The sequence below is a fragment of the Mustelus asterias genome, chromosome 11 (assembly GCF_964213995.1).
Source record: "Mustelus asterias chromosome 11, sMusAst1.hap1.1, whole genome shotgun sequence".
Lineage (NCBI taxonomy): Eukaryota > Metazoa > Chordata > Chondrichthyes > Carcharhiniformes > Triakidae > Mustelus > Mustelus asterias.
This window is the reverse complement of record NC_135811.1, coordinates 66,176,274-66,188,679: the sequence shown is the minus strand read 5'-3', so window position 1 is coordinate 66,188,679 and position 12,406 is coordinate 66,176,274. Positions and strand designations below refer to the sequence as shown.

The 12,406-nt window shown below is 45.3% G+C and overlaps 2 protein-coding genes across 2 annotated transcripts in view; one reads left to right on the top strand and one right to left on the bottom strand.

Annotated features, from left to right (window-relative positions):
• LOC144500567 (uncharacterized) overlaps positions 1 to 12,406 on the top strand; it is a 1,101,151-nt gene that overhangs the window by 260,453 nt on the left and 828,292 nt on the right. The gene's annotated exons all lie outside the window — the stretch shown is intronic.
• Positions 1 to 12,406, bottom strand: part of LOC144500258 (vasoactive intestinal polypeptide receptor-like) — a 248,782-nt gene that overhangs the window by 235,224 nt on the left and 1,152 nt on the right. The window contains exons 2-3 of the mRNA XM_078222934.1: positions 11,978 to 12,049; positions 9,223 to 9,326 (exon numbers count right to left, since the gene is read on the bottom strand). Of these exons, the coding sequence (XP_078079060.1) occupies positions 9,223 to 9,326; positions 11,978 to 12,049 (176 nt within the window). The remainder of the gene's footprint in view (positions 1 to 9,222; positions 9,327 to 11,977; positions 12,050 to 12,406) is intronic.

The following is a 12,406-nucleotide window of genomic DNA, read 5'->3' as shown; positions in this document are numbered from 1 at the left end:
CCGGAATCAGCCTGGTAAATCAGAAGGTTGGCCCACTCAAGGACAGGGGAGGGAATCTATGCGTGGAGCCAGAGGAAATGGGCGAGGTATTAAATGGGTACTTTGCACCAGTATTCACCAATGAGAAGGACTTGGTGGATGATGAGTCTGGGAATAGTTTGAAACATGTTGAGGTCAAAAAGGGAGAGGCATTGGGGTTCTTGAGAAACATTAAGGTAGACAAATCCTCAGGGCCTGATAGGATATACCCCAGAATACTGAGAGAGTCAAGGGGGGAGAATGTTGGAACCTTGAGAGAAATCTTTGTATCCTCACTGGGTGCAGGGGAGGTCCCAGAGGATTGGAGAATAGCCAATGTTGTTCCTTTGTTTAAGAAGGGTAGCAAGGAGAATCCAGGTAATCACAGGCCGGTGAGCCTTACGTCAGTGGTAGAGAAATTATTAGAGACGATTCCTCGAGACAGGATTTACTTGCAATTGGAAATAAGTGGACGTATTAGCGAAAGGCAACATGGTTTTTGATTTGATTTGATTTATAATTGTCACATGTATTAGTATACAGTGAAAAGTATTGCTACTTACGTGCTATACAGACAAAGCATACCATTCATAAAGAAGGAAACGAGAAAGTCTAGAGTTAAGAAAGCCCACCAATGTCTCTACTTTCTCAGGGGGCTATGAAAATTTGGCATGCCAGCTACAACTCTCACCAACTTTTACAGATGCACCATAGGAAGCATTCTTTCTGGTTGTATCACAGCTTCGTATGGCTCCTACTCTGCCCAAGAATGCAAGGAACTATAAAAGGTCGTGGATGTAGCCCAATCCATCACGCAAATTAGCCTCCCATCCATTGACTCTGTCTACACTTCCCGCTGCCTCGGCAAAGCAGCCAGCATAATTAAGGATCACACACACCCTGGACATTCTGTCTTCCACCTTCTTCCATTAGGAAACAGATACAAAAGTCTGAGGTCACATACCAACCGACATAAGAACAGCTTCTTCCCTGCTGCCATCAGACTTTTGAATGGACCGACCCTGCATTATGTTGATCTTCCTCTACACCCTAGCTATAATTGTAACAGTACATTCTGCACTCTCTTGTTTCCTTCTCTATGAACAGTATGCTTTGTTGTATAGCACGCAAGAAACAATACTTTTCACTGTATGCTAATACATGTGACAATAATAAATCAAATCAAATCAAAATGATTGATGAGGGTAGGGCAATGGATGTTGTCTACATAGACTTCAGTAACACCTTTGATAAGGTCCCCCATGGCAGATTGGTACAGAAGGTTAAGTCGCACGGGATCAGAGGTGAGATGGATACAGACTGGCACAGTCATAGAATGAGGTTAAAGGAGTGGATATCCACTCCATCTGACGAAGGAGCAGCGCTCCGAAAGCTAATGGCATTTGCTACCAAATAAACCTGTTGGACTTTAACCTGGTGTTGTTAAAACTCTTACTGTGTTTACCCCAGTCCAACGCCGGCATCTCCACATCATGTCAGTCATAGAAGACAGAGGGTAGCAGTGGAAAGGTGCGTTTCTGAATGGAGGGCTGTGACTAGTGGCATTCCTCAGGGATCAGTGCTGGGAGCTTTGCTGTTTGTTACAAATATAAATGATTTGGAGGAAAATGTAACTGGTTTGATTAGTAAGCTTGAGGACGACAAAGTTTGGTGGAATTGCAGAAGCAATGAGGACTGTCGGAGGATACTTAGGCGGAGAGTTGGCAGATGGAGTTTAATCCAGACAAATGTGAGGTAATGCATTTTGGAAGATCTAATACAGATGGGAAATATACAGTAAGTGGCAGAACCCTTAAGAGTACTGATAGGAAGAGGGATCTGGGTGTACAGGTACACAGGTCACTGAAAGTGGCAATGCAGGTGGAGAAGGTAGTCAAGAAGGCATACGGCATGCTTACCTTCATTGGCCGGGGCATTGAGTTTAAAAATTGCAAGTCATGTTACAGCTTTATAGAACTTTAGTTAGGCTGCATTTGGAATATAGTGTTCAATTCTGGTTGCCACACTACCAGAAGGATGTGGCGGCTTTGAAGAAGGTACAGTAAAGATTTACCAGGATGTTGCCTGGTATGGAGGGCATTAGCTATGAGGAGAGGTTGGAGAAACTTGGTTTGTTTTCACTGGAATGACGGAGGTTGAGGGGTGTCTTGAAAGAAGTCTACAAGATTATGAGGGGCATGGAAAGTGGATAGTCAGAAGCTTTTACGCAGGATGGAAGAATCAATTATTAGGGGGCATAGGTTTATGGCGTGAGGGGCATGTACGAGGCAAGTTTTTTTACACAGAGGGTGGTGGGTACCTGGAACTCGCTGCCAGGGGAGGTGGTGGAAGCAGATATGATAGTGACTTTTAAGGGGCGTCTTGACAAATACATGAATAGGATGGGAATAGAGGGGCATGGTTCCTGGAAGGGTAGGGGGTTTTAGTTCAGACGGGCAGCATGGTCGGTGCAGTCCTAGATTTTGAAGGGCTTGTTCCTGTGCTGTACTTTTCTTTGTTCTTTGTTCTGAAACCTTCACTGCACTCCCTCAAGAGCAAGAACATCCTTCCTCAGAAAAGGAGACCAAAACTGCACACAATACTCGAGGTGTGGCCTCACCAAGGCCCTGTATTATTGCAACAACACATCCCTGCTCCTGTACTCGAAACCTCTCGCAGTGAAGCCAACATGCCATTTGCCTTCTTTACCGCCTGCTGCACCTGCATGCTTACCTTCAGTGACTGGTACACAAGGACACCCAGGTCCCACTGCACACTCCCCTCTCCCAATTTATAGCCATTCAGGTAGTAATCTGCCTTCTTGTTTTTGCTTCCAAAGTGAATAACCTAATAATTTATTCAAATTATACTGCATCTGCCATTGATTTGCTGATTCACCCAACCTGTCCAGGTTATGCTGAAGGATCTCTGCATCCTCGTCACAGTTCATCCTCCCACAGTTCACCCTCCCACTCAACTTGGCATCATCTGCAAACTTTGAGATGTTCCCTCATCCAAATCATTAATATATATTGTGAATAGCTGGGGTCCCTGCACCAATCCCTGTGGTACTCCACTAGTTACTGCCTACCAATTTGAAAAGGACCCATTACTTCCTTCTTTTTATTTCCTCTCTGCCAACCAGTTTTCTATCCATCTCAATACACTTCCCCCAATCCCATGCGCTTTAATCTTGCACGATAATCTCTCATGCGGGACTTTGCCAAACGCTTTCTGAAAGTCCAAATATACCACATCGACTGGCTTCCCCTTGTCAACTCTACTTGTTACATCTTCAAAGAATTCCAACAGATTTGTCAAGCATGATTTCCCCTTCATAAATCTATGCTGACTCTGTCTGATCCTGCCACTGCTTTCTAAATGCTCCGCTACAAAGTCATTGAGAATTTTCCCCATTACCGATGTTAAGCTTACTGGTCTATAATCCCCTGTTTTCTTTCTATTTCCCTTTTTGAATATTGGAGTGACATTAGCTCCAATCTGCAGGGAACGTTCCAGAGTCTATAGAATTCTGGAAAATGACCATCAGGGCAAGACAGGACGGGACGGAGGCAGGAGGAGGCTTGGTGGATGAGGCGTGGTGGGAGAACAGCTTTGTTTAAAATAGTCTATCCTCTTCACATTTGGTTATTACATCTGATCTGTCCCATCAGTTTTTGAACAGTGTTCAAAATGTCCCCAACCTTTCAACCTGAGCTTTAGAAGGTTCTGGGTTCTACTCCCATGCCTCAGGTCAATGCCAAAGAAATGAGCACAAAATCTAGGCTGACCATTCAGTGCAGTACTGGAGGAGTGCTCCGCTGTCCGAAGGATTGTCTCCTGAATGAGAGGTTAAACTGAGACACTGTCTGCCCGAGTTATCAGGTGGATTTTAAAGATCCCACAGGCTCTATTCTGAAGAATGGAAGAGGGGTCCATTACAAGTCCATTGACTCCTACAGCTATCTGGACTATCTGCTCTTTGCAGTCTACATCCTGTAAGGACTCCATCCCTTTCTCTCAGCTCCTTCGCCTCCATCGCATTTGTTCCGATAATGCCATTTTCCAAAGTGGTGCTTCTAATACGTGCTCCTTCTTCCACAACCATGGTTCCCCACCTACATTTATTGACAGGGCCGTCAACAGCGTGTGATCCATCTTGTGCGCCACGACCCTCACCCCCTCCCTTCCCTCCCAGAACAAGGATAGAATCCCTCTTGATCTCACATTTCACCCCACCAGCCTCCGCATGCAAAGCATAATCCTCCCCCATTTTTGCCAACTCCAGTGCGATGCCACCACCAAACACATCTTCCCTTCACTCCCTCTGTCAGCATTCCGCAGAGACCGTTCCCTCTGGGATAACCATTACTCCATTATACCCAACACCTCTCCCGTCACTCATGACACCTTCCCATGCAATCGCAGATGGTGTAACACCTGTCCCTTTACCTCTTCCATGCTCACCATCCAAGGTCCAAGACATTCATTCCAGGTTAAGCGGTGTTTCACTTGCACCTCTTTCAATTTGGTGTGTTGCATTCGCTGCTCCCAATGTGGTCTCCTCTATATCGGAGAGACCAAGCGTAGACTGGGTGATTGCTTTGCTGAGCACCTTCGGTCTGTGCGAAATCAGGACCCTGACCTTCCGCTGCTTGCCATTTTAATACACAATCCTGTTCCCATGCCCACATGTCTGTCCTTGGCCTCCAATGAAGCTCAACGCAAACTGGAGGAACAGCATCTCATCTTCCGGCTAGACACTTTACAGCCTTAACAGGTCTTAACATCGAATTCAACTACTTCAGATGATTAGCTCTACCCCTCCTAGACCCCTTTGTTTGCATTTTATTTAATTTTTAAACTGTTCTCTTCCTTTTATTTCTTTATTGGCCTTCTTTATTTTTCTTTCCCCCGCACTCTTTCCCCCCATTTTGTCTCCCCTTTTCTTACCTTTTCTCCGCCTTTGCTTTCCTTTTCCCCCTTTTTTTCCATTTTACCTCTCCCGCACCCATCTCCCCCCTCCCCATATCTTCTTCTGTCACAGCTGACCCTCTGATTTCAGCTTCTCTGCCGTTTGGCCATTCACATCTTTTATTCTCTCTATGGGCTGCCATTAGCAGCCTTTCCCCTTGTTTTTGTGGCTATGACTCATCTTTCATTCCCTCACCCTGCAGTATAAATATCTCCCACTTTCTAAGCCTTTTAACCTTATCACAGTGTGATCTGGACTCGAAACGTCAGCTCTTTTCTCTCCTTACAGATGCTGCCAGACCTGCTGAAATTTTCCAGCATTTTCTCTTTTGGTTTCAGATTCCAGCATCCGCAATAATTTGCTTTTATGGAAGAAGGTTCCTCCCTGTGTCCTGGCTAACATTTATTCACCAACCAGCAGCTAAGACAGGTTATCTAGTTGTTACCACCTTACTGTTGTGGGAGCTTGCTGTGCATAAATTGGCTATGTATTTCCTGAATTACCAATTGGCTACACTTCATTGGCTGTAAAAGGGAACATGTTGAATTAGGGAAAGCTTCTATAAAATACGAGGCTTTCTTCAAGTCATCTCTTCATCCTGACAGCTAATGCTGTCTGTTAGGAGTGACTAATTTCCATGAATGGCAAGAACTTACTGTTTGTTTCTAGTCTCAGAGCAGCTGAGGAGCTGAGGGATCCTGAGAGAAAGGATTGGAGACAGTTTCCTGACTATACCCTCATCAGTCTTGGTCATTTGGGAGCATGTGACAAGTGAATCTGCAGAAGAGTCACACGGACTCCTAACATTAACTCTGTTTCTCTCTCCGCAGATGCTGCCAGACTCGCTGAGTTTATCCAGCATTTTCTGTTTTTATTTCAAGTGAATTGAGTATGCCTTTTGCACAGGGGTTCCACTTTGTTGAGCAGAGCATGATTTTCTGATAGATTCCTTCAGGAAGCAAAGTTCTCTGTCCTGCAGTGTTCTCTTGGAACATTTGAGTTCTAGCTGGAGATAATTAAATGGTGAAATTCTGTGTGTTGATATGATTCTCCTCAATTGCTGATTTAGGAGAATGCTTTCTTCTGTAAACAAAGAACTATATTTATACAGCATGTACCCTGCGTGCCTGCTGCCCCAAAGCGCTGGAAGTCCACATGAAGCATATTCACTGCTGTAATCTAGGGAAATGCCTCAATATGCCATATCAGATTAATACACAGACAGTTGATCTGATGTTGGTTATGAGATGAATATTGGTGTACAAAATTATGAAGGACATAGATGGTGCAGATAGGGAGGAACTTTTCCCCTTAGTAGGGGGTCAACCAGGGGCATAGATTTAAGATGGAGACACAGTGGTTAGTACTGCTGCCTCCCAGCACCAGGGACCTGCGTTCAATTCTGATCTTGACTGACTGTATGGAGTTTGCAAGTTCTCCTGTGTCTATGCAGGTTTCCTCTGGGTGTTTCGGTTTCCTCCCACACTCCAAAGATGTGTATTTTTAGATGGATTGGTCATATTAAATTGCCCCTGAGTGTCCAAAGATATGTATGTTTGATGGATTGGCCATGTTAAATTGCCTCTTAGTGTCCAAAGATGTGCAGGTTAGGTGGATTGGCCATGGTAAATGTACGGGGTTACGGGGATATGTGGTGGGCCTGGGTGGCTTGCTCTTTCAGAGAGCCAGTGCAGATTCGATGGGCTTAATGGCCTCCTTCTGCACTGTAGGGATTCTATCGTTTTCTAAGATAAGGAGCAGGAGATTTAGAGGGAATTTGAGGAATTTGCTTTTACTCAAAGGATGGGAATATGGAACTCACTGCCTGAAACGGTGGTAGAGGCAGGAACCCTCACAACATTTAAGAAGTATTTAGATGAGCGCTTGAAATGCCGTAGCGTACAAGGCTATGGACCAAGTGCTGGAAAATGGGATAGAATAGATAGATGCTTAATGACCAGCACAGACATGATGGGCTGAAGGTCCTCTTTCTGTGCTGTAAAACTCTATGGGCCGGATTTTTCGACTGCACTCGTCTGAAGACTGGAAAATCCTGCCCAAGGTCATCGGACCTTTGCATGGTTCATGTCCCACCCGCTATGATACCCATGGTGGCGGGATGGGAAAATTCTGCCCTATGACACTGTGACCTAGTCAGGATACCAGGGAAATTTCTCTTCAAATTGTGCCGTGAAATCTTTTATGTGTATCTACGATCTATAATGGGAAAGACAGCACCTCCAACTGTGCAGCATTCCCTCAGATCTGCAACTAACTGCTAACCTGTCTGGAGTGGGGCTTGTAGTGTAATGGGTTAATAGAATAGATATGCTAATGAGTGATGTAGATGATGATGTCATTGACATCAACAGAGATATGCTCGTCTCTCTTGAGAGAGAGAATGAAACACACTGCACATGGGAAAGACAGACCTACTCTGTAGCCTGTTTATATATAGAGTGGAATTTTACAAGAAAAATTCTAAATGTCCAGCTGACGTGAAAATGGGGAGGTTGCAGTTCTGTTTTGTTGGTGAGTTTTTACTCCCAGTGGACTACTCCCAATGGAGTGGAGCAGCACGGTGGCACAGTGGTTAGCACTGCTGCCTCACAGTGCCAGGGACTCGGGTTCGATTCCCGGCTTGTGTCACTCTCTGTGTGGAGTTTGCACGTTCTCCCCGTGTCTCTGTGGGTTTCCTCTGGGAGCTCCGGTTTCCTCCCACAGTCTGGAAGATGTGCTGGTCAGGTGCATTGACCCAAACAGGCGCCGGAGTGTGGCGACTAGGGGAATTTCACAGTAACTTCATTGCAATGTTAATACAAGCCATACTTGTGACTAATTAATAAAATAAATAATCTTATGCACTTAGTGCATGAAAAATGGGCTAGACTGTATCTAGCTACTAGAGGCAGTGAGTGGGGCTAAATTCACCAGCCAGCCTGATCAGGCAGCAAAGGGAGCTACTGCACATGTGCAGAACTCTGAGGCTACACATGCGGAATTGCAACAGTAAGGCCTGACAGAGAGAGAGAGAGAGAGAGCTGTCAGGCCTCTGCTGCTGCAGCCAGCTTCAATCAATCCCCTCCGCCCCAGCAAATGTGGGGGCCCATGGCCAATTGCGAGCCTCACACCACCCGAAAATATAACCCCCGCTGCCCAGACTGATCACCCACCCCCCGCCATTGAACACATGCCCCCCTCCCTTCCCGATCGGGCTGTCCTGGCCCCACCCCCATAGGCCCTGCACTTTCCAAGCCCCGCCCCTTCAGGCTCCACACCCAGAGGCTCTTCCCCCACAGGCCCTGCCCTTTCAGAGATCACCACCCCCCCCCCCCCCCCCCCGCCATAGCCTCCCCTTCAAGCCCCGCCCTCAGCACTGTCACCAGGGGATTGCCAAGGTGCCAAGCTGGCAGTGTCAAGGTACCAGGAACCACGGCAAGAGTACAGAGAGCAAGGTGGAAATACAGAGCATGACAGCAGTGAGGGTGACACCAATCTAGCCAGAGAATGCTGCCAATGACAGAACCACAACAAGAGAATGAACGAACATCTGCTAGCGGCTCATACTCACAACCTTACTGAATGGGGAGGCAAACCTGAGAGAGGCAACATTGTCTGTACCCGATGTAGTGTCACTGCCCCTGTTCTGCCCATTTGAATGTCTCGAGAGCTGGCAGAGAGAGGCTAAAAGCGAGGGTTATGGAGACAGTATTTCCTGCAATATTGAGAACCATTGTTAAAGATCATAGAAACCCTACAGTGCAGAAGGAGGCCATTCGGCCCATCGAGTCTGCACCGACCACAATCCCACCCAGGCCCTACCCCCACATATTTTACCCACTAAGCCCTCTAACCTACGCATTCCAGGACTCTAAGGGGCAATTTTTTAAACCTGGCCAATCAACCTAACCCGCAGGTTAGGTGGATTGGCCGTGCTAAATTGTCCCTTAGTGTCCCAAGATGTGTAGGTGAGGGAGATTGGCCATGGGAAATGTGTGGGGTTACGGAGATGGAGAGGGGTGGTGGGTCTGGGTTAAAAAAAAGAGTCAGTACAAATTTGATATGCTGAATGGCTTTCTGCTGCACTTTAAGGGTTCTATGATTGGGCCTGCACATGAAGTAGTAGAAACACCAATTCAGTTCATTCTGTTATGCTTTGAGTCCAGTAACAATAAGGTTCTCCTGAGGCTGGGGGTGCAAGTGTTCACTGTGGACTTTGACACTCTTACCAAAGCCTTTGACATGTATTTTACCTCAAAGTAAAACCTGGCGATAAAGCTTGCTCGCTTCAAGCAAAAGTCTCCCAAGACCGGGGGAATCAGCTGAATTATTTCTGCACAACCTATGTCACCTAGTGAGCTCTCACAGATATGGGGCATGGAACGATGAGATCCTCCCTAGTCATTGACATATGAAGTGGGGTAATAAAATTAGTGAGATTTTTACTAATCTAGCACTAGCAGGATTCAGTTAAATGACTTTAAAATAAGCTGACAAGAAACAATTTACAAACATGAGATGCAGTGATTGATTCATAGAAATCATAGAAACCCTACAGTGCAGAAAGAGGCCATTCGGCCCATCGAGTCTACACCGACCAAAATCCCACCCAGGCCCTACCCCCATATCTCTACATATTTTACCCACTAATCCCTCTCATCTACGCATCCCAGGACACTAAGGGGCAATTTTAGCATGGCCAATCAACCTAACCCGCACATCTTTGGACTGTGGGAGGAAACCGGAACACCCGGAGGAAACCCACGCAGACAGTGACCCAAGCTGGGAATCGAACCCAAGTCCCTGGAGCTGTGAAGCAGCAGTGCTAACCACTGCCGCCCCTTCAAATAAATGATTATGATTGTAAAACATAAATGCTGATATTTTCAATGTATTATTATTAATTTTAAGGAATATTGTTTACTTTAGTCACAAAGCATTTTACCACAAGGCATCATGGTAAAAGTCATCAGGGCAAAGCCATATTTCAAAAGAATATTTGAAACTTGGAAATATGCAAGTTTTATCAGTAAAAGTTTTGGATGGGAGAACAGCTAGAATACTCAATCACATTTGATGAACAGATGAGATGGACTGGTGCCCAGACGTGGTACCATGAGTTAATCTGGTTAGACAGTGAACTTTAAAAGGACCTGTGAGAATGTTTATTTGAACTCTGGGCTGAGCGTCTTAAGTTTCTAGGCAACCAGGGTGTGGGGGTCAGCCAAGACAGGAGTTAGCTTCTGGATTTTATGGACAAATAAAATACCATTATGCTAAAGAGTAGAATATGATTGACCAAAGTATTTGACAAGTATTATTGTTGATTTGTGTATCTTGAAGATGATTGATTTAAAGTTATTGTCAGGCGGGAATGATTGATGAGAAAAATCTAGAATTGATCTGTTTTTCGATTATATTGTGAGATTCATCAGAGAGGTTATGCTGCTTTATGCTCCTGGCGACCGTTGGCTTAAATAAATTTATGTCTTTAATATGGAGATACTGGCTTCACGAATCTTGTACTGTCTGAGTTTTCCTGACAGTACTGATCACCTCAGTTACCCCACAACAACAAACGTGATGAAAAGCTCTCCGACATTCTGCAGAGCGAGTATGATCTTATTGTAGGTTCAATGGTTCAATATGTGACGCAGGCTGAACTTGGAGAGACAAACTGGACCATGATTCTTCATAACTCCAAGGCTCTAGACGGTTTTGTTAACTGGGTCAGTATATGGGTTCCAGCCCCACTCACACAAAAGCCCGCAAAATTGGCAAAAGGATGGGAGACCTCCCAGCAGTCCTTTTTAAATGCTATGGTGCAAAGAAACACCTCAAATGCCAAGGCTGCCCAGCAGGGGCTGGGAAATGCTTCCAGTGTGGAAAGACTGGACATTTCAAGTGTTTCTGCAAATCCAGCAACTTTAATCGAGGAAGACGAGAATATTCATGAGACACGCTCCATCCAAGAAATTGGAAATCAAACCAAAAACAAAAGTATAGACTTTCTAGGGTAAGTCAATGATCTTAATCAGGATTATATATCAGTTAGAGTGCTGGTTAAAGGCTCCAACACCATCTTTAAAATTAACCCTGGAGCTGGCATTAATGTACAAGCTGATCACCTGGACTGGATACAGCCCATACCGTGTACCCATTAGCTATTCAATTGCAAAGTCCAGGTGGCAGAAACCTTCCAATAAGGATAATTGCCCCACTTTGTTACAAAGGGTGACAGATCAGTGATTCTCTCTCGGTTGTTCACAATCAATGTGCATCCCTTTAAATGGAGATTTTTTTTGTCTTTTTGAAAGCAAAATTTCTGTTTTGCGAAAAGATGGCAAGTGAGTAACTAAGTAGAAAAAGGTTTCAATTTCACCAAACAATACAAAACAAAAACCAGCACAGTGCAGCCCCACCACTGCTTTCTCAATCATACAAAGCCCTCAAACAGGGCTGTGGAAGGGGTCATTCTTGTGATTGTGACCAATCTCCAAACACAGCCTCATTCTTGCCCCCTTTAGTCATGTGTACAGCAGTCACAGGTATATCAGCTCTCTACACCATGGTGGCATAGTGGTTAGCACTGCTGCCTCACAGTGCCAAGGACCCGGGTTCGATTCCAGCCTTGTGTGTCTGTGTGGCGTTTGCTCACTCTCCCTGTGTCTGTGTTGATTTCTCTTGGTGTTCTCATAGTCCAAAGATGTGCAGGTTAGGTGGATTGGCCATGCTAAACTGCCTTTTCGTGTCCCAAGATGTGTAGGTTAGATGGATTAGTCAGGGTAAATGTCTGTGGTTAAGGGGATAGGGTGGGGGAAAGGGTCTGGGTAAGGTATCAGAGAGAGTTGGTGCAGATTTGATGGGCCAGATAGCCTCCTTCTGCACTATAGGGATTCCATCGTTTCTATGATCATCTTCCTCATTCTCTTTGATCATCATTTTCTACCATTTTCACACCTTCAGTGTCTATCTCATTCTCACCTTCCTTGCTCTTGTCTTGTTCCTCACATGACATCTCAGGCATCTTATCCTTCTTCTTGTTCTGGTGTACTGCTGGGAATTCCGAACAGATGAGATGATGATCAACATTTGAAAATTTGATGTCTTTCCTATTACAAGCTCCAGAATTTTATGTAGAGCCAGTGGATGTTCAGCCTACAGCAATTGAAGAACTTTATTCAATCCTTTCCATCACAGATCCTACCGAGGTAGATATTGAGATTGTGGATTTCTTAGTTCTTTAAGGAGCTAAGCCAGGTACAGAAGGCATGGTGGCAGACAGTGGCCATCCTTATGGACCTGAGCTGGCTCTTTCATAGAATCATAGAATCCCTACAGTACAGGAGGCCATTCAGCCCATCGAGCCTGCACCGACCACAATCCCACCCAGACCCTATCCCCATAACCCCA